At 44.9% G+C, this 25,581-nt stretch overlaps 1 protein-coding gene across 1 annotated transcript; it reads right to left on the reverse strand.

Annotated features, from left to right (window-relative positions):
- Nucleotides 1–1,710: 1,710 nt before the first annotated feature.
- BDNF (brain derived neurotrophic factor) lies at nt 1,711–21,205 on the reverse strand. Its single transcript, XM_050897694.1, has 2 exons — nt 21,120–21,205; nt 1,711–2,668 (listed from the first exon to the last, which is right to left on the reverse strand). The coding sequence occupies exon 2, from the start codon at nt 2,645–2,647 to the stop codon at nt 1,907–1,909; it is 741 nt and encodes a 246-aa protein (XP_050753651.1). The 5' UTR covers nt 2,648–2,668; nt 21,120–21,205; the 3' UTR covers nt 1,711–1,906.
- Nucleotides 21,206–25,581: the final 4,376 nt, after the last annotated feature.

A 25,581-nucleotide genomic window follows, 5' to 3' on the forward strand; every position in this document is an offset into this window, starting at 1 on the left:
AGGTGTCTCTGTTAGCTTCCAGCATGGGTTTCTACTAGGAATGACAGACTCAGTGTTAAATATGCTCTTCAAAGAGAATTATTGTGGGGGATCATATTTCAAATAAGCTTTACCCAGTCCAGGTTTTTAACTAACTTCAACAGCACGGCAGACTAATGCAGATTCTGCAGCATTCAGAAGTAATTATATTTTGCAGCATTTTCCTCTTTGTTCAGCTACTTCTCTTCATCTACAGGAATTACAAATATAGCATCTGCCTTCAGTGAGCTCACTAATGAGCTATTTCTGCCTCTCTGCCCACTGTAGTCAGTGCAAGTGCTATGCACAGCTCTCAGGCTTACAACCTGCCTTTTTAGAAACACTTCGTCAGGCTAGTTAGAGGGGTAGTGCAGGGTTAAATCCATCTAGCGGAACCTAAACAACTTTAAGCCAACTCCTCCAGCACTCGCTCTTCGCTTACTTCAAGAGTATTTTTTTATGCCAATATTTGTTTCATAAAATAAGGCTGACAGCAGAGGTAGAGCCACACGAATATAAATGCTAACTGCTTTCAACTAGAGGCAGGGCTTCTTTCTGCCTCCTTCCCTAGCTACTTCCCAGGGCTCCTTCAGGCAGGGATGCCACTGCAGTTTGCACATCACACTTCGCAGGCCTGGGGCTGCTAAACACGCTCGGGAGGGTAAGGGCATCAGCGTACAAGGCAAAGCTCTCTCTCCCAGGATGCACAGGATCGCGTTCAGTGCTGACTACAATTCGGATAGCCTCAGTCAACCCAAAACACTGTTATTTGTCCCTGAACTGGCTAAGCTATTCAGTCCCACGACCAACCTGATTTCAGATCCACTATCATCTTTCTAGACCCTTTTTCTAGTGACATTCTTGTTGTGCTTCACCAAGACATTTGATCCAAGCACAGAGTCTTTTATTACATGAAAATCATTCCTCTCAACACTCTATAGAATATTTTCTATATGACAAGCTCCAGTTGTATGGTAAGTGAAATACTTTAAAGATCACAACCAACATCCTTCCAGAGGGAGGAAAGGGAAAAAAAAAAAAACCCAAACACAAACAAACATGGTATAAGCAAATGCAGGTCTAAAAAGACAGCAAATAAAAAAAAATAACCCAAAAAAGCATGTTGCCATACAGTTAAATAAGTGCTGTCTTTAAGCCTGAAGTTCAACAATGTGAAGTGGAACATCACCATTCTTTTTCAGTTGCCTCTTTTTTTTTTTTATTATTTTTTTGTCAGTAGTTGGATTGCTATTGCAAACACCTTCACAACATACAAAAAAACAAATTTGTTTTTAATCCAGAATAAGGTAATGATTTTTTTTTCTTTTTCAATCTGATGGGAGTTCAAAAGTAAAAGAGAAACAGTAAAACTATGACAACAGCACCTTGACATTGTTTTAATTCCAATGCTATCAGAAGTTAAAAGCAGTAAACAGATATAATACTAACAGGAATAAAGATACTTACTGTCTAAAATGTAAACGGAATGTTTTGGTTCAATTTATTTTTCTGAAAGAGGACAGTTTATCATCAATTCACAATTGAAGCAGCATGCAATTTTATTCTTTTTTTTAAAACTTTTTGTATTTTCAATTCTTGGCAACGGCGACAAACCACAATGTTAGAGGAATGTAATGCAGACTTTTTTGTTTGCTTGTTTTTCTTTTTTTTTTTTTCTTTTTTTTTTTTTAAACTTGTGCGCAAATGACTTTTGTTCCCCTTCAGGTCATGGATATGTTCAATAAATAGATTGTGGAACCACTGTACTGTATAAACTTCAGTTATACATGCAGTCCATAAAATTATTTTTTACCGAATAATTTACCCTGTTATGTATATATACAAATAGATAATTTTGTCTCAATATAATCTATACAACACAAATCCACTATCTTCCCCTTTTAATGGTTAATGTACATACACAGGAAGTGTCTATCCTTATAAAGCGCCAGCCAACTCTCTTTTTATTATCCATGGTGAGAGCTCTCACGTAAGACTGGGTAGTTCGGCACTGGGAGTTCCAGTGCCTCTTGTCTATGCCCCTGCAGCCCTCCTTTGTGTACCCCTTGGGGTTGCATTTGGTCTCATAGAAGTATTGCTTCAGTTGGCCTTTGGGTACTGGGACTTTTTCCAGGACTGTGACAGTCGCCCCGGACATGTCCACTGCAGTCTTTTTCTCTGCTGCTGTCACCCACTCGCTCGTGCTGTCACACACGCTCAGTTCCCCGCGGCGAGCAGGGTCAGAGTGGCGCCGGACCCTCATGGACATGTTTGCAGCATCCAAGTAGTTTTTGTACTCCTCAAGCAGAAAGAGCAGTGGGGGTTCCAAAGGCACTTGACTGCTTAGCATGACTCGGGATGTGTACAAGTCTGCATCCTTGTTTTCCTCGCTGGGCTGGATGTCCTGGTCCTCATCTAGAAGCTCCTCTATGACATGTTCAAAAGTGTCCGCCAGTGATGTCAGTCCTCTTGAACCAGCACTGGGCCCATTTAGGCTCTCAAGAGTCCCGTGGGTCCGAAGACCTGGGTAAGACAAGCTGCCTTGTCCTCTTACACTAGCTTCTTTCATCGGGGCAGCTTTCATGCAACTGAAGTATGAGATAACCATAGTAAGGAAAAGGATGGTCATCACTCTTCTCACTTGGTGGAACTGTTAAGGATAAGAACAAGAAAAAAAAAATTTAACTTACAAGGGATGGAGTAATAAAAATTCACCTGAGTTGTCATGAGACATTATGCATTTTCTGCAGAGATCTGCTGCATGCAACCGCAACTCATTACCGGTGATAAAGCACACACTTGTACAAGGGTGTTCTTTGATTTAGAGTTTCAGATAAAGCATATGCCAAAGCTTAGGCAACATTGATACCAGCTAGTCAGAGGTCTTACGTGCCAAAGTCTTTCTGTAGTAAGTATTAGACTGGATACTATACAGACCCCTTATTTATTGGTATGACTGATTACACCTATTTCAAGTAACAGCAAAAGCCAAACAGCTGTTTAGCAATGCGACATTCAGCAGTAAAAGGCACCCTTGCAAGCATGAAAGGCAAGACTTGCATTTCAAGTGCAAATGCAAATATTTGATTTTTAAGATCTCTCTATGCCAAAAATATTTCATTGTTCTATCCACAAAAAACTGAACAGCACCAGGATAAATCGCATTTGTATTTTGAAAGCAACCTTCAAAACACAGGAAGAGGCCATACAATTCCGAGGTCTCAGCAGCCAACTCCTCATCTAAAAGTAGAAGGTATGTATGCATAAAAATAGAACAAGAAAATGGTCCAGGACAGTATACTAAATTTGAGCTGGACAGATTGCTTGCATCATGTGAATGCCATGCAAGGGACCTGCTGGATTACAGAGCTGATAAGAGCTATACTGAAATTACGGTACCAGAACCACTGTACCGTACTTTCCCAGAGACCCATACTGCCTGTTCTCAAGTGGGCAAAGCATCTCTTTAAACCCAGTTAAAGCCCAAAGCCCAGCATGAAAACCAGAAGCACAACCAGCCCTACTGCCATACTGAAACACAGCAGTTTGCCTGTTTCTCTCACATTCTGTCCCAAGTTCTGGCACATGTTATGGGCCATGCTTTGAAGCTTATGTGTACGCTTGGCTCTGTCCGCATTGAGCGTGGAGGCGTAGCACCAGGAAAGTGCCAGTAAGAAAACTCCTCACCAGGCTTGGAATCAGCACGACTCACTCCTGTCAGCACCCCCAACAGCTTGGGCTTGTACGACTGCTCCTTCCCAAGCACTTTGCTAAGTCTCCGTAGATTGTACGTTCCTCAGGGTAGAAATCGTTTCCTCCTCAAGTGCAGAGTACACGCTTTAGGTACTACTACAACAAGAACCCCCCCCCAAATCCTGCAGTGACAGAGAGCTATACTTTCTGTCTGATCCCAAGTGCTACTACAACATCCATCACATCCAGTTGTTATTCTTCCTCCTTCTGATCCCTGCTCTCACCAGTTCTGCTTGCTAGAAAGCAATGGCATTGTTCACATTTTTGAAGAAGCAGCTAATGCTTGGTTTCAGAGCTTTTGAAGTTCATTCGGAAGTACCTCATACTTGGCAGCGCTCATTGGAGTAAATGCTATTTCTGTTTGCCAACAGGGTGCTATGTAAAAAGCCTTACTTCATCTCCTGCAAATATGCTGTGGGAAACTAGTACTTTTAAGACTCGAACATGGAAAGACAATCTATCATAAAACATACAAAGAAAATGAAATATGTACTAGAAAGGCAGTGCCCAAAATGTAGGTCTCAGTTTACTTACTTAAGTGGGGTGGGTGGGAAGTGTTTGGGTTTATGTCCATGCCCTCCTCACCCCCAGCCCCCCACTAAACAAGATTTTGGCTAAGAATCCTCTCTACCCCAGCACAACTCTTCCTTCATCCCTCCATCTCTTCCTGTTTAAAAGTGTTATTGTGGCATAGATTTATTAAGATTAAACAAACCTGACATCTGTGACTCACAGGAACATAGTGTTTGCTCTAACCATGCAAAACATTAATATTTTGCAGATTTTTTCATCCCAGGATTTTTAAAACATTCTACAGGGAGTAATATCAGATTCCTCCTCAAAGGGGAGGAAGAGAGACACTACAGAGATGATTTACAACACAAGGAAGAAGGTTATCAGTCTTCCTTTATCAAACAAGGAGAGACAAGACAAGAGGGAGAAGGGGTGGTTCAGCTAGCATACAAATGCAGAGCCAGTGGAACAGGCAACAAAAATAATAATATTCATACACTCCCTCTTCTGAGAATTGTTTTATATAAAACCTAAAAGGAAGAAACCTCCAAACACCCACATCATACTTTGTGACCACCAGAGCAGTGAACAGAACACAGAACTTCTGGCTCCTAATCAAGTTCCTGTTATTTTTATTAGCGTAGTGCCCAGAGGTCCCAGCCAGTATCTCGACTCTGGAGGACAGACTCTGTCTGAGCACACAGTACCCCAAAGGACCTTCCAGTGCAGAAGACAGAGGACACAACACAAGAGGCACCAAGACAAGCACAAACAGAGAGAAGCTTGCACCCATCAGCTAAGTGCACCAGTTGGAGGCTCAACATTTGCTTTTCAAGTTAGGTAGGTGAACAAAGGACAGAAGGATTCCCGGACCAGGCCACATCCTTCACTGTTGTCATTGGGCTGTTTACCTCTCATGGTCGCAATGAACTTGGAGGGATGTGAAATGGATAGGATAGTGGCTGTGCAACTTTGTTCGCATGGACATTTTTCTTACAAGGAAGAAGACAGAGGACAGAGAGGTGCAGAGAAACCTCACCACTTGACTCCAATAAGCCTTCAGCATCCTCCGCCAATGGCTGGTTGGTCACCAGATCTAACAGTACTTTATGTCTCACGTTAAATTAATCCTTCCTTAATCAATTTTGCCTTCCATTTAGGAAGGAAACTGCTGTCAAGCTTGATCAATTTACATCCCATCCAGTGACGTACAACCACCACCATTATCTGGGGTAGCAAGAAACAACATACAACTAGGCTCTGAAAACCAACAACTTTAAGACAGCCGTTATCCACATAACATACTGATAATACACAAGAAAATGTGTCCCCCTAAAAGCCACCCCTCTTCCTCCCATTTATAATAGTAGAAGAGTATGCTAAAGTAAGCTTTAGCAGTGCAGACACATGGAATATTGCTAGCAAGCAGACAAAGATCAAACATCTACTTCTTTGTAAATGAGTCCCAGACTAAGCCAAACTGTGCAAGCAGGACGTGAAAAGATTCTTCTCTCTATCTTGACAGTGACTTGAGCAATACAAACAGTCTTTGGCAGAAAAATTATATCAAGTGATTTAATACGAGGAAATAATATTTTAGCACCTAGGAAATTTCTTCATTTTAGAGGCCATAGCAATTTCTAGTAGCAGCTGCTCAAAATCTACTAGTTTTAAATCTTACTCTGCTATAGCATGTTAATCTCACTCCACGGGTAGAAACACACAACCTTTCAGCTACTGTTGAACTGACTCATGAATGCACGGTTCATCTCTTACTTAGTGAGGCAGGACTAACATCCCAATGTAGCACCAAAAACGTCATTGGAAACACTTTGGATGGCAGCTTCCAGTCCTTTTCCTCTGCTCCCCAACTATCAAACCTTCATTATATTGCAAAGATTAAAGATACTGCCTGTCTTGTTACAGTAAGTGCCTTGTAAACCCTAAACACTAACAGATTACATACACCCTTCCGATTACGAGGCAGTCACCATGCCACCCCATGCGGAAGTGGAACTGGGGTGGGAACATGGGAGAAAGGTGTATTTTCCCGTTTTCCCAGCATGCTACTACTGAGCAAGGGACTGCTCCTTTCCACACTGGGCACATCCACCACTGCAAAGCCTTGCATGGAGATGCCCCAGCATTTCTGTGTACACCCATGCCTGATGCTACCCTGGTAGACTGAGCAACGATTTCCCACGGAGGCTCACCAGTGCTGAGTATTTCTTAACTGGAGCAACCTGGCTGATACTCCATGTTCTGAGTGCATCAATACAACTGCATGCCAGACAAAACAGAGTAGCCACGGCCACTTTTAGTCAGACATGCAGCTAGAAAGATACAAAATAAAATCACTGATGATACAGCCTCAATCTGTAGTCCTATCATGCATTCATCCCCTCTCTTCTCAGCTGCAGGAGCTTCAGGTCTCTACTCCCCACCTTCTGGGAACAACAACTAAAGGCTGCAGCCCTTTTTCACTCCTCCTGCAGCTATGTCACTGGGCATAAAAGATCAAAGACTTCTCTAGGAGAGGGAATCTTGGTTTAATTGCTGTCCCGTAGACTGTTGTATACACCCACTAGTTACATGCTAGCCGCCTTGAAACCTAGCCTTAAACTACTCCCTCAGGTCACCCAAGATGTCTCTGTCAGAAATCACATTTGAGACCAGCTTCCCGAATGCCATCCATTCTCATGGCTGCAAGAACATCCTTCCTTCTCTCATGCAGCATAGCAAAGCTCAAGCAATGAAAACAGGTCACCCACCATGGACCAGATCCCAGGAAGACGTGACCTAGTTTGTACTTCAATAAAGTCCATACAATTACAGCTAGAATAAGGGCACATAATTGTGGCAGTCGTCTCCACTAATGGGAAGGAGGCTCATTAAATGAAGGTCATGTCAATTATCTACAGCTAGTTTACATATGCAGTTAATTACCTAGCTGTACTATTTATTTCAGTATTTGTATTTAATGAGGATTCACCAGTTAATTGTTTTATTTCATTATTTTGAGTTATTTTAAGCAGAAATCTAGCAGCTTAACAGGTTGTATTTCCAGCAGAGAGACCTGAGGAACAGCTGTGAACATGTACTTGCTTTTCTGCATCCCGATATGTGCCATGGAAGTTGAAATAACTTTCAGTAGTGAATAGATTCATAATGCTTTAATCTCCAGAAAGGAGTGTGCGGTGGAAGATAAAATTAGCAGCAAGAAGACATTCATTTTCTGCCTTGCCATTTTCTAAGACCTTTATACAAAAGTTCAATTTACTAAATACTACTGAATGGCACAGGCATGAGTTCCTGCTCTACGCATCATTACCGGAGTGTGTGAACAGATACCAAAATGGGATGCATGTCAGCACTTGATTTGCAAAGACTAAATGTACTGAGAACAAATAGTATTAACCTTTAACACATGCATAACTGGATGTCTGACACACTCTGATTATCCTTGCGGCTATTTATGCAGCAAACTATATAATTACTTTTTATTACTGAAAATAAAGCTCCCTCCCCCCAATACATACACATGCACACCCACACCCAATTTGTATTCTTGTAAGTTCGTGCTTCATATCAGGAAGAAGAAACCCATTTTATTTTTATTCTCGTGTTGGTTTTCCCTGAGGTAATAAAATCTACTTAGCCATAATGCCAGAGATGGCAGAGACTAAGAACCATTTTGAAGACTAAGATAAATAGCAAGCAAATTTACAAGTAGTTTGTAAACTACAACTTCTAACATGAGAAATTTGCTTTCATCTTATGTTGCTAAATATCGCCTATGGTACAGCTTCTGCGAGCAAAGAAACTCCAGCAATGCCTACATTGGCTGTGGAGAAGTACGCATCTGTTTAAAGCACTACAAGGGGTTTTTGTGGGGTTCCAAGGTTTTATCGGACTCTCTCCCCAAGGCATACAAGAAAAATCACAACTTCTCCTGTCAACCAGAGGTGGGAAAGAACCCAAAGAAAATAATGGCAAAATAATAATGCCATGACATTACAGCCTTGATCTTTCACAGGGTTATGTATCAGAGTTTCCTACAAACTTTCATCATACCTTTCTGGACACTCAAACAGCCACGCAAAGGGCACACTTGCTTCAAAGCTCTGAGAGAGAGAATTCAGCTGCTCTAATGGGCGCAGACCAGACAGTCTCCTCATTACAAGCACGCTTATACTTAAATTGGCCGAGTGCAGCACTACAGGGAGTTCCCAGTAGGATTTCTGTCGGATGGATCTCAGACCCATTCTGCCCATACCAGGAAACAGGCAGGATGAGTTTTGGCAGCAGGCGCAAGTGAAGGAATAGCAGGCCAGACTCACAGATGGTATCAGAGCTTTCAGAGAGACAACACCCATGGAAGAGAACAGATGTGCACTATTTTTATACTTTGACAATGCGAACTGGTTGTTGAGCCAGTGACACACATACTGCCTTTCCAGCTGTTTGTATAGCATCCCACACCAAGGGCACTCAAGCTGCACGCGGGGTTGCAATCCCCACTGGAAACAAAGAAACTCAGCTCCAAAAGGGTACTTGTGTGCATGCCACTATACATATCAAAACACAATATGGTTTACCACAACATTTTTTGCCAAAAATTCATGTTGAAATACCAAGGTATGCAGTGAAAGTCCTCCTCATATAAAAGCACTACCAGCAGGTTTATTTTTGCTCACCAAGAGTATCATGGGTAGGGTAACATGCTGCACTCCTATTGCCATGCCAGAAATACTGTACAGTAGGGACATGACTTCCAAGCCTAAAGCCTAAGCATAAGCAAATTCCAATTTCAAAATTTACTTCAGGCTTAGAAAACTGCACTAATCCGTTTTAGCGTATATGTCAAGATACATTCATGCCATTAGCGTGGTCATTCAGAAGTAACATCACGCAATCTCTGTGAAAGGAAAGTTCACCTATAGAATAGGCTACCTAAAACCCCCCACAAAACAAGAAAAACCACCACAAAACCATTCCATGAAATAATTACTCCGTGCCAAGATACTATCTGGTTCCTCCATGGGAGGAGATAATTACAGTGCTCTGAAATCATTTGCTTCGATAGCCACTGGAGCTTTATATAATGCTAATTCAACCTCTGCGCAGAAGAACGTTAGGGCAGAACCTCAGACCTTTGAGCAGCATCTGTGGTTTGTCTTCCATTTCACTACGGCTCTTTGGTATGAAATACTTGCTGAATCGTCACAGGACTAAGCTATTCTGCCAAGTACACACATGAAGCTCCCACTGAAGTCAAGGATAATTGGCATCCAAGAGCAGGAACAGAACGGAGCACGTTGCATGCAAACTAGCCTGAGTTGGATCCCTCATACTGTGACATGTGTCCAGCAGCCCTGGAACAACCCAGAAGCTGCTGTACCAGTTGAGCTTGGATCTTACGAGTGCTTATAAACTATTGAACAGCATGTAAAACATCCCACGCACCCATCAGTTCTGCTGCAAGTGGCAAGCTTCCTAGGACCTATAGAACATTATGCACTCAACAGGAACGTACGTGAAGCTTAGCCAAGGAAAATCAATGGTTAAAAAGCATAAGCATCAGATGGAGCAGTTACGCATGGTTTGGGCAGGCAGTGCTTTCTCTAGGGTAAGGGAGGAGAGCAAGGGCTATACCCATTTGCTGCAAGACTCTTACCTTTGCTGAGACCCTGACTGTGTGTGGCATTGCTGTAAGAGAATACCTTGCTTTTAGCCATAGCCAGTCCTTGAAATGAAGCAGATCAGTACGTTGTGATGTGCATGAACCCGAAACTGGAAATGCCTGTTGTCAGAGCCCTGACAGGTATTAACAATATGCCTACATTTGCCAGTGGTGTTATCAGTCATCTTTTGGCTGCCTGCCCTCGTGTGCAGATTTCTCCACACATGCTCAGTCCAGTTGTTAGCACAGCATTTCCATGGAAATACTTTCCCTAGATAGGGCAAGGGATAAAAGCTTACACTGAGGTACCAGAGCAGCTTCTGGGAGTATCCAAGTCCAAAGTGACATGGGAACAACCAGACCAGGAGCAGAAATTTGTAAGTTTGCAAAGCCACCTCAATCTACATTAATGGAATAATGACGAATTTGTATTGAACAAGGATATACTCATTCAGAATCTAACCCACCTCGCTGGGCAGCCAACCCTGCATGTGTCCTGCTGCGACAACGGCTTTATCTTTGGAGATAACACTGTTGGAAAATTACATTAATGTGTTAACATAACTGTATTGAAAACATTTTGGCAAGGAGTGCTCTTTCACCACTGATATTTTACTATGACAATGCAGCACACCACAGATTTCAAAGCATTATAGTTTTCAGCTTTTTCTTCCACCTTCTTAGTAGTTTCATGTTGAAACAAGACTTTTGCAATTGCTATGCCTGGTTCTCTATCCCTAATCTACCTTAAAAATTTGGGGGCCAACTTCAACCAGATTCAATAGAGGGATACAAGTTTCACAGACAACACTCTCACCAGGGTCACATGTTGTAACTGGCATTCAAGTAGCTGAGACCCACCCAAATAAGCTCCCCTCCTCCTCCATCCTTAGTCAGGCAAACACCAGTGTATGGGCTTACCCGCTTAGAGACTTAAAATACTGTGTATTGTTGTTTTCATTTCACAAGCTCCACAGAAGAAAAGGGTTTGGAATTACTAGAAGGGGTGAGGAGGTGAATCTGGCAAAGATGCAAGTGTCTGAAAACAAGCTTCATTAGTTGTACTGCTCAAGGTACAAACATTTAATGGAACAAAGAAAAAGAAAAACCTGCAGCCTTGCAGGAAAAATCAATTTATCAAGCTCCTGCCTTCTCCCAGTTGCATAATGGTGTAGTTTCTTTCACAGAGGAGTGTTACACTGTGATTCCTGTGAATTACACAGACTTTGGGTCCTTCCCCTCCCCAATTAAAAATGAAGTTTACCTGGTTCATGACTTTTCATACTTGCCACCATATGTAACTATAGATTATGGCATCATGGGAAATTATTTCCACAAAAACTGTTGAGGTTCGTTGAAGCAGTATGTTCCAGTGGACCTAATTCTGGTGGACACAGTCACTGCCTGGTGTAAATCCGTAGTGCTCTGTTCACAGATTTATACCAGGTGTAAAGGTGGCCTGATATTTATGTGGTCATAAAATCAGATGGGGCCAACACCTAAACTATAGCTAATACCTGTATCAGAACAAAATATGACAGGTTTCGGCAAAACAGCTTCCTCACACTCAGGACTCCTGAGGGATGCATGCATATTTGGTAATAATTACACTTTAAAGAGGAAGGAAAAAAGCTTTCTAGGTGTGCAGACTAGCTCCTCCCTTCCCCCACCAATATAAGCACATAAATAGCCCAGACATGCCTATAAACAGAAGTATGCAAAATCCAGCCCAACACCACCTAACTTTCCTCTGCTCCACACTTGGGTGTCTTGTTTCACGCACGCACCCCCCCGCTGAAGAAAGCGGCTTTGCTGCCAGCATACTGTTCTCACTGTAAGAGCCCTTAAGCTCCAAAGGGTAGGTTTGTATATGGGATTTCAGTCATTAAATAAACATTTCTTTAGAAAAACTTCAATACCTGTCCCTTCACATAAGCAGATCCTACTGCCCTGCAGGGAAGGAGAGCTTCTCTTCAAATAGCTGGGGGTGGCGGGAGGAAAAAGAAAGTTAAAGCAAGAAACATTAAATTACCCAATTAGTCTGTTGAAAACAGCTAACTGCTCTCCCTCTCTCAAATCTCTGCACAACATGATAGATTATCTGGAAGTCACCATCCTATTCAAAATCAAAAGCAGAGCTGTCTTATCAGAGATAATTAGTAGTTCTAGAGAGGAAAAAACCACTTAGAAGTTGCAAGAGCAGAGAGACCTGGTACTTGTGCTGCTGTGACTCTCCACTTGTACAACATTGCTTGGAGAACACACTATCAAAGCTTCCAAAGTGCTTTGCAACCACTGAATCTCAGCGTACTTCGGTGAGGAGGAACCACATCAGAAATCCTATTTTCCTTACGGGCAGGCTGAAGCCCGTAAAGACGTTTACACAACTTACCCAGATTGCACAGCAAGTCGCTGCTGAACCCGAGGAGAACAGGGGAGCCCCCGCTCCCAACCCCTCACTTCAGCCACTACACAAAGTGGCCTTAACCATGTGTATCGTTCACATATTTTGCAAATCTCTCTATGGTAACTTAGATGTCTAACCCAGAAAGAGGCAGGGCAGCTGATTAAAACCTTAGGGGTATTATTTTGAATACATATGCTAGCTCACTTCCATCTGTGTCGTTAATTAGTTCCTGACTGTAGGTTAAATGTAGGGCATGTTGTCACGAGCCTAAGGTGGGGTGGCAGGACCTCCTGCTATTGCCATATGGCTTTTTGTTTCTTCCTTCATTCTTCAGCTTTTAGCCTCATGCTTCTAATTTGTGGGCTCAACCATTATATAACAAAGAACAAGAAAAAAAGCAAAACTAGTGTTAAAATAGAAGCTTTCTTCACCATTAAAACCTCTAAGAGGTTTGATTTGAAATGCAACACAACTTACTGTCTCATCCAGAGTCTGCTTTTACCCACAGCAAATTTGCTATGAAATTCAGGAAAGACCTATTCCCATGGAGAACTACTACTGCACAAGTCTGTATTTACCAGCCCTATAAACACAAACCAGGCAGCTTGCCAGGGACCAAAGGTCAGCCTTAACTTGTATAAAACGGAGAAGAGCAAGGCTATACCTACTCGTAATATGCATCCTCAGCTCTTCCAGGGGATGAAGCCAGTATAGCAGCACCATCCCCATCAAAACAATAAAAGGAAAAAAGACGTCTGAGTTCCAGTCATCTTTTTTTCCCAATGCATGTCCACAGATGCATCTTTTTATTAAAATACAAATGGCTTAGGACTGTCCTCAACAAAACTATGGGTCATGTTTTGAAGTATGCCTGAACATGACTAAATAGAAGATATGCAGAGTATCGGCAGTTCCCCTGCAGTCATTTTCTAGTGAGTAAACTTGAATACTCACAGGTCTGGCGGTGCTTTGCGACAGAAGACTTGCTCCAAAGTGTTTAATTTAGAGCAGACATGGAAGTTATTTATTGTGTTTTCTAGCTCTCATTGCATACCTGTCCTTCCATTAGCTAAAGGCAGGAGAAATGATTTCTGGTATTTCCAAGCATAAGATCCTACAATTTTCATAACAGTTACAGAAATCAGAGCAAGGAAAAAATATACAACACTATCTATGTTGAACAAAACTGATTAAGAACCAGGTGATATGACTTCATGCTTGAGGCTTATGGAATTCAAGATGTTGCATCTAGGTTCGTCAGACTCAGAGGCAGACTTCTTTGGAGGCTTAGACCTCTAAGTAGTTTCTTCTTAAATCTTATTTCTGCCTTTTTTTTTTTTTAATGGAGGCATGTGGAATTGACTCAGTTATCCTTTTGCAAATCCTTGTTCATCGTTAACATTCCTGCTACTTTTGCAGTTACACTGGCAGAAAAGTTTTGCACAGGGGGCAGCAGAAATTAATCATTAGTGCAAAATTGAGAGAGAAAAGGACTTAAAATGAGTCTTCCAAGGAAGGCAGCTTTGTTCTTGGTTTTCAATTCAGGTGCCAATCATTAGCTTTTAAGGGGAAAACTCATTTTCAGACATGCTTTTGCTAGTCATTACACAAAATCTGTATTTCTGTGAGAAGATGTAAAGAAGCACCTGCTTATCCTCTCTTTGCACCACTTCACTGTGAGATGTGAAACACCCTTCTTTGCCTCCCATAAAATAAAACCAATCCTTCTTCACCAGTCTGCAGGACATTAGCTGCCAACAAAAAAAAAATCATGACATGGACATAAACTGTAATGTTTATATCTGGAAAAGTAAAAATGGAGAACTTCCGATGTGTTTATTTCTAGTTTGGGTTCAACCCATTATAAAGATAAAGGGCAGTCATGATGTTCAGCAGCAAATTTGTACTTCACCACAGTTTCCTGGCATGGGTTCTGGTTAAGTTAGCCTTGCCAGCTTGAACTTGTTAGTGGCTTTGCTTCCCCCTTGGACTCACACTGGCTTTCAGTACAAATTCTATCAAATAGCATTTCTCTCTTGGCATTTACGGCTCAGTCAAACTGGATTATCAACTCAAAAGGAATGTAAATAGCAAGTGAAGATCCAAGTCTTAATGCAGGCAGCCAGCAGGCACAATTATCTAGAAACACTGCAAAACAAGTCCTGTCGCTCATCCCAACAGCGTCCATACACTTCTCTGGTGCAGTGACAGCTATGACTAAGGGGAGGTTGGTTTACTTACTAATCCAGCCCTTGAATAAAGTTTAGATTTCATTTCTTTTCATCTCAGTATATCAAGTACTGAACACTCACTGAGAGCGCCATGGCCAGTGTAAAGAATGGTAAACTAAACCATATGGATACTTAATGTTGCACCAAGCTTAGAAAGTAAATGGCATAACGGACTAAAGAATCCAGAGATCATAACCTTTAATTCCTTGATCTAGACAAAACTGCATTTCTCCAGGAGCTATTATGTTTAAAGAAAGCAGTGTTTTGATCACATTGGATAAGGCACAACATGCACTAGAACTGGCACAAGATTAAGCTTAACTCTCTTTTATAAGATATGTACTACAGGATTCTGGGGGTAGGAAAAAAAAAGAGATGTAGTCCTGTTCTTATTGTTACAGCCTTAACTGCAGCAACATGCTCCAAGTCTTTTGCATGCTGAGTTAATAAAAAGCATATAACAGCATTTTGCTCAAGACTTTGCCTAGTTTGATCTTTTTCCAGACTCCTCCTGCTATGCTACATGCATGCAAAGGACTGCAAGCCTATCTGTAGTCCAGTGTGCATACTGGAAAGGCAGAGGTTGGATGTGGAACTCCAGGTGAGCCAAGGGTAGTAGTTTTTCAAACACTAGTTTGGTGCAACAGCTCTCATACACTCTGATATGGTATGAACAGTTTGCAGTTGCCTGCTGACTTGAATGGCAAACATGCCTGTATCACAGCTCCTCAGTTTCCCACAGGAAAACTCTGTTCCCTCAGAAGCTATACATTAAGCACTTATCCTAATATACCTCACACTGACAGATTTCAAGCATCTTAAGAAATTATCAAAACCATCACCTGGAAAGATATGCAGTACATGCAATCAACTAGTGGCTTGCATTTTCAAGGCTCAGCAAGATGGAAATTATCAGCTCCCACTGAGGTTAAGTTGGGTTTCTTATTCTACTGGGCATTTGATAGCCATAAGCTAGCAGTTATTATAAAAGCCCCCGAAACATACTGTGTCTGTAAGAGTCAGACAGAAATAACTGCACATGAGATTATGAGTTCAGTGGGTAAAAGGCACATTGTTTCTCTTTGTAAGCAGTTCCTCACAAATTAAACAGGGAACAGTGCTTATTCTTCTCTCCCAAGTGCAGAGGAAGAACCTGGTATAGCCAAAGACCGATGTACAAAACATAAAAATCAGAAGCTGTGAGCTCAAAACAAAACAGGAAACTGTATCCTAAGAACCAAGGGGCAGATATAAAAAGTGTATTCCATGTTGTTAGATTTGAGGTAGCAACAAATACCTACATACCCAGTTTAACTTTGATACTTAATTTTGAAATTGGGAAAATCCTGGATCTAGTGAAACCAAGCTAAAGGCTGCTGAGTCAATATATTAAGAAAATCAGAATTTTTTTCTATTCTACCAAGTATCTACTAAAGGACACCTCCTACCAACTTCAATGATGGGATGGGGAACATCTTCCCCCCCCATTCCTTAAGGGACTAGGTCTACATTGTATTTTTTTTTTGGTGCATGCTTTGGACACACTACCAAGTCTCACCGGCAGCTGTAACAAGCCAGTATAAATTTGACTTGCAAATACTTCTTTAGGTGTAGTCTGAAGTTCAGTCAGCAAATCATTTACTGAAGGCAATGCTTCTTGTTTACCTATGTAAGCCACACAAGGAAGACTGTATAAAGATTAGTAACCTGCATCGCTAGAACAGGATTCGCAGGTACCACCTCAGTTACAGGGTTAAAAAACATCCCGCATGCATACACTAAACTTACTGCTGCTGAGTAAGAACGATTGGGATTAGCAGCCTCACTCATTTTAACTGTGCAGCCTCACTTGCAAGAGCCAGCCATAGCAGCGTGTTCGGTTCGTGCATCTCTAGGTGGCGGTAGCTGCTCAGATTTTGAGATACCAAGAGATGCTTATCTCAAATTTAGCAACCAGTATTCCTCCCATCCTCCTAGAACTGCCTTTCCTAATTTGAAATGTGACCCCCTCCCCCATTCTTCATAATTTATAGTAGTCTGAAGCTGAGTCACAAGGATTTCTGCATTTTCCTAACCAAGTACACAAGAAAAGAAATGAACTGCCAAAGTATTGAGGTAATTTATAGCGTAAAGCATCGAGAGCTTCTAGTCGATCAAAGGACTCAGAGAAACAAACATAAGAACAATCATGCCTTCTGTTCTGTAGAAATGCCACGGCCAGAAATAACTGTCCTAACTAACTGGTTTCAAAAAATGACTTCTCTGAAAGATACAATATTCTTACCCAGGAAAGTATACAACTGCTATAGCCTTATGGCAGCTGTCACCAGGGCACGAAAATTCACTACACGAAGTTTCCTTTTGCTTCCTTTGGTTGTCCATGATACTCGTCTTCAGACAGCTGTATCCATTCGTGATGCCTAAATTATGCTGTAATGGGACGTTCTGCTACCACTCGTATCAGTGTTACTGAAGGATTACAATCACATCAAATCAGCATCATCCCAGCCAACCCTCTGTTCACAGTTTATAAAGGGTAGAAATTGTGCCCGAGATAAGGTTGGCTTTTTTTGGTAAGACTGTTGCCTATTCAGTCAAGACCATAGCATCTTCAGTATTTCAGACTGTTCCATGTTGATTGTTACTGTCAGGTGTAGCAGTTGAACTCCACCAGTCTATAGTTGCCCAATAATTAGGTCCTGAATGTTGAAAAGGAGGAAAACATGCACCTGACCCTACAGATCACCTACATTTTATGCATATCACTGTTTGTCCTGTTCTGCGTGGACGACTCCTGCAGTGTTCCTCATTGGACTGCTCAGAGCCCAGAATTGTAAGCAACACAGCCAACGTAACATTATAGCAGAGGATTTAGGCCATAGTATAATGGTTACCTTATTAACTCACGTGTATCTCCAAAATTAAAGCCTTTTATTCTTTTGTTATTGTATATTCTAGTGTTTCCAAATCAAGTAGCGTAAGGATTTATGTTGATAACATGTAAGTTTAAGGTACCATGGCAGAGTTGCCTGTATACACTGCATAGCAAAATCTGTTATTTATTGTTCGTATTACAAGAGCACTGAGAAGTCCTGATTGGGTACCAGGAATAGAAGACAGGCAAGACAATCTCTGCCCCAAAGAACTTACAGTCAAAGATAAGACTGAATAATGGGTATGGATAAGAAAGGCAAAACAGCAGGATTTGTGAGCTGACAGACAGTGGGCACAGCCTACCAGCCCCATCGCAGCTTGTACAGCAGGCAGCTTGCTCAGTACACACCTGTACGGCTTCCTAATGGTGTACCACAGGGAACAAAAGAGTTGTTACGCACAGCACCTTCCTAGCTGGAACTGAAGACAGTAGGTTATTGAGTTACCACGTCATTTCTGCAACACACAAAAATAGCTTAGCTTCAGTGCTTTTAAAAGCTTCCTTTTAAAGGGGGTTCACAGCTAAGCATTACCAAGAATGCCAGTGTATGAACTGATCTAAGAAATGATTGAGAGTTTCCTAACTAAGCAGCGTTTTAGCTATTTAGGAGGAACCAAGTGCTCACGACACATGCTTGAAAACAAGTCAAGACAAGTTAGCAATTAACCTATTAAAAGCATATATCCTCTTCTAGTGGAGCCTCCACCAATTCACACAATGCCTAATGTGAGATTTCTAGTGTAGGCACGGGGCACAATCTTAGAACAACATTTCAGTCTTTTACACAAACCAGGAAGGCAGATATGGGAAATACTTTCTTTTTTTTTTTTTTAAATAGGACCACACTTATTACACAATTCACTCAGTACAGTGAGTTGTTTCTCATCTTCACGCAGCCTTACCCACAGGAGGGATGAGAGGGTCTCCTACTCACAAGTTTCTTGTGACCTGCTTTTATACCCGCACCCTGGCTGAGAACTATTATCTGAGCTAAACATGCAGCTTCTTGTGTTTTCCTCACTGTAACAGCAGAGTAACAGTTGCAGAAAGTGCTACAGGTACTGCAAGGACTTTTAACTGCAGCTACTTTCAGCTGAGCACTGTCGCTATATGCAAAGCTTTTAAGCAAAAGCACAGATCCTTATTTTCCACTATATTCTTTCACATTTTAATGAGTCTTTAAAACCCTTTGCATCTGTGCACTACGTTTCATAGTATTCCAGCATACTGTAGTACTCCCATAGCACTACGCTACAACATAATGCCTTCGTGTTTAGAAGCACGCTGCTTGAAATTAAACTTTTTTCAGTTTAGCCTTACTCCCACCAAGATGAAAGTCCTTTCCCATTTTCCTCCGCTGTTACATCTGGATTATTCAGATAAAGTGTTCTTGATCCTTCTGACCTGGTTTACCCTGATTTCACAGCCATACAACGACAGGATCTACCCTGCAGCTCCGGAAAGCAGAGAGCACTCGCGATGTGAACAGAAGGCACGCTACTTACAAATGGGTTTTCCCAGCCGAGGTTCAGTGAAGCTGAACATTAAGTGGTAGTACTACAGCAGAAAATTGTTGTGAGTTACAGAGCCCCGTAGAAAGGCTCCTGTATCTAGTCGCGTTAACCAAATAGCTGAAACGTCTACCAGCTCTTTCAAGGTATTTTAGAGTTGAAACGGAGCCGTTGCCTTGTCCAGAGACCCAGGTGAAGGACGTCACTCCATCCTGCTGCTCCCAGAGCAGGCAGGAGAATGTTGCAGTTTGCCTTCTCCCTTTCCCTCGCCCCGGGTTTGTTTACACAGCCAGTGCCCTGCCGCTCTGCACGCAGGGAGCCATAGCATCCCCCTGACAGCTGCTACCTCCTCTCGCATGCCAAACCACGGGATTCGCAGCCCGGACAGAGCCAAGAGTGTCCCCTCTGCTTACGTTCTTCCATACCCAGACTAATTCTGGGCCATCACTGAGGTCAAGTTTTCACCCAAGCGCGCGCAGGCAGCGCTCCTGCTCTGCAAGCGGAGCCATTGATTTGCACCAAGGCACTACCTGACACAAATGAGCAGGACGATATGACGACCGTCTTGCTTGGGACAGCCGACCACAAGCAAACAGAGCGAACCCTTCACTTCTGCTACCCAACAGCCACTCAGACTTGGTGATGCGAAAGCTGCTCCTGTCCGTGAGCATTGCCCGGCCATTTGCTCCTATCTAAAGATGACCAAGGAAATTCATTTTATGTACTTATCACACCATGAATTAAAGATTACAGAAATACTTGCTGAAGAAAAATGTATCGCCAGGATAGATTCTTTGCATTCATTAGAACTGCGTTACTAGAAACATAAATAAGTAATGACTATTGATCTCACAATAGTCATAACCTCAGAACAGCAAACTACAATAAACTGAAAGGAAAAGTACGTATTTTAAGTGTAATGTACAAACCAAGATACCAATAGCACCTCTTAAAAATAAACAAGCAAAGCAAGCGTGGCCCACAGTTGTAACACCTTATGCTTTTAATCCTATAAAAGAAAAAGGGGAAAAAAAAAAATCAGTGGGATAGCGCAAGGCTTCCAAAGTATTAATTAAACCTTTGCCAACCAAATTTACCGTCTAACGCCAGCTCCCTTCTGGCTGGAGGATAAGTGTTTTCCACACCAATACGAACTCAAAACCAGCGGGTAGGACCCGACCTCTCCCCTCTCCTCCTCCCCGCGCACCGACGAGCGCAGGCACACGACCTAGAGCCGCTCAAGCCGCCGAGCTCCCTCTCCGCGCCGCCTTCCCCGCCCTCCTAGCCGCACACGGCGGGCTCCCCGCGCCCGGCGGAAGGCGGGAGGGGCGGAGGACAAAGCCCCCATGGCACCGGAATCCCGGTGAGGGTGCCCGGCGTGCTTCACATTCCAGCGACGGCTGAGCTTCAACAAGTGCATCGCTCCCCTCCCTTGACGGCACCTCGCCCGCCAGCGCCGTGGCGGCGCCCGGCCCCGTCCCTCCCCGCCCACCGCTGCCCGCAGCCCGGCTCTCTTGCACGCCCGCTCGCCCCACGGCGGGGCCCCGCCGCCGCCGCCGGGACCACCGCCCGCCCCGGCCCCCGGGGCGCCGCCGCTGAGGGAAGGGGCCGGGGCCGCCGCCCCGCCGCGCGCCCGCCGCCAGGGGGCGCCGCCCGCCGCCCAACGGCCGCCCGCCGCGCCCCGCGCAGGGCGCCGCCACGCGGGCAGCGCGCCCCGCGCCCGGCCCCGCCTCGCCCCGCCGCCGTCGGGGAAGCGCCGCCGGCGCCCAACGGCCGCCCGGCCCCGCGCTCCCCCTCACGCCGACGGGAGAGCGCTGCCGCCTCCGCCGGCGCGGGGCCGGCCCCAACAAAAGCCCCGCCGGGCCGCCCGCCCCGCCGGGCACCGGCCGGACCGACAGGTGCGGGAACAAAGGGGCGCGGGGCTGCCCCGGCTCTGCCCTCCCCGCCCCGCCGCCGCCCTTCCCGCTCCCCGGACGCCTCTCACCGGCCCGCGTCCGCCCAGCCCCGCAGCCGCCCGTCCGCCCCCCCGACCCCGGCCCCTCAAGTTTCCCGGCGGGGCGCCGCGTACCTCGTCGTCCACACAAAGCCTGTCCGGGTCCCCTCCGGGAAGTCACATCCTCTCCCGGGCGCCCAGTCCCACCGGCCGCCTCCCGCCGCCCCGGCAACACAGGCGGCGGCTCAAGTGTCTCATCAAAGCTTTATGAGGGGCGGGAGGGCAGCGGAGCCGGATCCCCCACCCCCGCCGCCCAACGGGAGCCTCCCGGCCCGGCCCGGCCCGGCCCCGCCGCCTCCCCGCGGAGCGGCTTCGCCCCCCGCCCGGGCGCCTCCGGCCAGCGGCTGCGGCGGCCGCAGGCACCGCACCGCCCCGCGCTGCCCCGCTTAAAGCCTCCGCGCCGCCTCCCCGGCCCCGCCGCCGCCGCCCCCGCCCCGCCCGCCCGGCCCGGCCCCCGCTCCCCCGGCGCCCCCCGAGCGGCGGGCAGGGCGCGGAGGGGCCGGGCCGGGCGGCGAGCGGGGGTGGGGGGGTCGGTCCGCCCGCGGCGGGATATTGGTTTACTCCGCCGGGTATTAAGCAAGCCCGATCCATTTAAATATCGCTCCCGCGCTGACCTCTCCGTAGTTTGCCTATTAAGAATGCAATCAAGATAATAACAGGCATTGCTTATTAATGAGCGCTCCAGGTAACGTTACACCGCTGACTTTCTGGAGGCGCGCAGCGGGCGCGGGGGCTCAATCCAGGCGGCCCGGAGGCGGCTCTGCCCGGCCGGGGACCGGGCCGGGGACCGGGACCGACAGCCGGAGCCGCCCCTGGCGCCAGCGCCCACCGGCGAAGTCCGGGGCGGCCGCGGTGCCCGCGGGATCCCGGGCGAAACGCCCGGCTGGGCTCTGCCCGGCTGCCCGCGGGGTGGTTTTCCGTCCCCCCTGTCAAAAATCTGTCTTGCCGTTTTCCCCCTTCTGCCTGCGCAGCAAATACAGTAAATTATTGATAGTGGAAATTGCATGGTGGAGGCAATAATGGCATCCCCTGATTGAGTAGCTCCATTTGATCTTGGTAAAGACAGAGAGATGGCACGCTCCCCGGCCGGACTGGCTGCGGCGAGCGGGAGCGCACGCGTGTGCCGGCGGGGCACGGCGCCTTGTGCCACGTCCCACGGCAATGGCCACCCGTGGGAGAGGCAGCCGCTTCGCCCCTGGCCTGGCACCGGCCATCATGGCCTCACCTCCGCCCTCCCCTGTCCCCTCACTGGTAAAATTGGAGGCGGTCGATTTTCAGAAGAAGATACCCCGTCTCTTTTATGAATCGGTTAAAACAAGTATCTTTTTACACCTTAAAGCCTGACTGCCATCTAATTGCCATTAACGTCAAAGGCCCATCCGCTTCAGTGCGCTCGTGGCCATTTATTTATACTAGGAGAAATGTGTGCAACTCATTGCTGCCTTCAGACAGTCTGATTGCCTGTGTGCTTTTGCTATGAAACACCTGCATTTATTAGATCAGTAAAGTAATAAAATATCCCAGGCGTTTGAAATTTGAGTACACCTAAGGCCTTTCATATAAAACAGCTTTTAATATATATTAAGGGAAACAATCCTTATGGTTAATATCCTTTGCAGCTTTAAGAACTCCTTTAAAAATCATGTTCAAGTACCACGTTACCATCCTTCTTGCACTTGGGGGTTCGGTTTCGTGTGTTTGAACTAAAGCGTCACTGAGCTGTGAAGACAGTTCCACCTCTTTTGTCCCAGTGATTTCCAGTCCAAATCTACTCAATTTACAAGAAAGCAGACGGTTTTTCAAAGTCCTCGCTAACAGCCTGGGCCTGAGGAATCACGCCCAGCTCTTGCTGTCTGATAGATAGTCGCTAATAAAGGTAGCTCTTCAGGCCAACTCCTGCTCGGCTATTTCTGTAATATTCAAATTCAGCCGTTAGGAATACATCAGCCATTTCTTTTCCCACTCTAATATACCGGTATAACCTTATATCTCTCAGCGATACTGCCAGGTGGATGTTTGAGTGCTATTTCAAACACGGGGATCATAACTGGAACTTGCTAAGTTAATGTGTGCATTTTATTTTACCGTTTTGGACTTCTCTCCACGATACTGTTCAGCTTTCCAGGTATGACTGGATTTGCGTGGGTGCCTGATTTCACCAGGGCAGCATGTTTTCAGCAGCCTTCTCGCACAGTGATAAGACAGCACAGTTTTAATATTCTGTGTTCGTAAGATGACGCCTGCAAATATTTGGATGATCTACCAGTCAAGTTTAACAGCAGCAGCAGCAGCAGAGGCTACTTTAATCAGCTGTAATGTAATACATTACACACATGTTATTCCTGGAGGAAGGACTCTTCTGGTACACTAGACATGCAGATGAGCAGCAGCGAGTATCATGCTTTAGAGACACCGAAGCATCTGCTGGCTTGTTCTCAGGAGCGAAGGAGAAGGCACATATTCTGAAAAAGTCTGCTTGCAATCAGAACAAGTTTTTTAATTTTGGAAAGGAAGCCTGTTACGGACCGCCAGACAAGTCCTCACTCTGTGGTACGTGCTTTCAGCTCAGCTCTGCTAAAAACGTGAGAACAATCAATTCCAGGCAACCGTGCGCCAAAATTCCCATTTTGCTCTGCTACAAACGTGCTGCCTTTTGCCCCGGTGTAGAGATTTTCCTGGGGAAGACGTGTGGTCAGAGAGCTGCTGTATCTTGCTGGTATCATCAGCCCTTTGGGGATTATTACCAGCCAGTGCTTGATTAGTGGGAAAATGAAAAAGTAGTGTAAATAATGATCTGTTTGGATTTTTAATGCACATACATGCTGGGCTCCGTATTTTTCAATCAGACCCTGACTTCAAGGAGAATTTTGTATGAATGAGCCCCAAAAGACTGGGCCCACAAGGTATTAGTTTGTGAAGCAACTGATAGTCATCACATGGAGACACTGCCCCCGGTCAGAGCTCCGCTCCTTTGTCCGCAAGACATACTGTAAGCTTGGAGGTATACATAAATCCTCGCCTTCGAAATTTGTGGGATACGTAGGATGCAATGATCAGACATCCTGATGCTTCCTGTGGATTCGCAGGTGACCCCAGAAAGAGTTCTGTCTTGTGTCTGAGAAAGGACATCTCCCAGCCTGTCTCAGGTGCAGCTATGTTTTCCCCGTTTGGGTTGTACAGGCGTCAGAACTGAGTGGCACTCAAAAGGAAAGCTACACCGCAGGCTGCATGGGGAAGAAATGGGTAGGCAGGCCCTTTTCCGGTGATTTTGGTTTGGTTAATTCAGCGTTATCGAGCCTCTCGGTGTCGTCGTCACGGCATGCCTGCCTTACAGCATTTACCTTGAAACCGAGTATCTTTTTCCTATACCTAGCTAGTTAAAATTATTTTTTGCATACACAAATCACACTTCACCCTTTTCCATACAGCAACAGGGGAAGAGTAAGAAAGAGTACGAGTTGTCAATCAACATAATGTTGATTTATCCCTGCAGTAACATCAGACTGCTTGCAGGGGGGTAAGACCATTGCTTTTTGCTGAATTCAATTTAAACTATAGGATAGGCACTAATGATGCTGTAGATACTACAAAGAAGAAAGCAGAAGCACGCACATCTGGTTTCTGTCTCGGTGGAGGTTATGCATTATAGTGATTGATGTACGAGGTCCAAATTTACTGATAAACTAATTATGTGATAAAGTAGTTTGTAGGGCTCTTAAATTCCCCCATTGTAATTGTAAGAGAAGCAATAAAAAAGTCAATATTTGAAAAGCGTAACATTCTTAAAAGGTCCATAGTTAGTCAATACATAACTGGCGATTTAGTCTCCCCCACAAATGTGTCTTTACACTCCCCATTTTATTCACGTAGTATCTCAACCTGTTTTTGAACAAGAAAAAGGTCAAGAAGCTACAATTTAGACTGCCTCTCACTCGGTTGTCAGGAAACATAAACTAATCCTGATTACAGAAATGAGAATGCTGTTGAGGTACTCGGGTTTTGACACCAGACTACTTTCTCTATTAATAATTTTAATTGGCTGAGGTTGGTTCTTCTATCACTACAAGCGTTTTATGTTTAATTATGTTTATTCATGTTTCCTAGTTACCTATCTTTGCTATTTTTTCACATTAAAGGGCTGGAAAGTTCATGGAAATAAACTTCTCCAACTCTAGTAATGCTAAAAATCGCAGTGGATTATAAACACAATTGGAGGCTGCAGGCACGTTGCATTTGTAAGAAGATGACTGGGCTGTGACGCCACTCTCCAATGATTCAGCGATCGCAGCACACACAGCGGAGCCACTCATGCTCCACACTAACATCAGCGGGACTAGAAAACCCTCAGCGTCTTCGAGGACCAAACCCAAATTCTGCTCAACTATGTAAAATCTTTGTAATCGTCCAGGCTGTGACTGAGCGAGATGAAGAGAGAAGGGGGGTGGCGAGCGCTTTCCCAGCCCACCCCTTGCACCCAGAGGGTGGCCAAACCGCGGCCACGGCCTCTCCTGGGCGTCTGTGTTGCGTGTTAATGCCC

The sequence above is a fragment of the Gymnogyps californianus genome, chromosome 5 (genome assembly GCF_018139145.2).
Source record: "Gymnogyps californianus isolate 813 chromosome 5, ASM1813914v2, whole genome shotgun sequence".
NCBI lineage: Eukaryota > Metazoa > Chordata > Aves > Accipitriformes > Cathartidae > Gymnogyps > Gymnogyps californianus.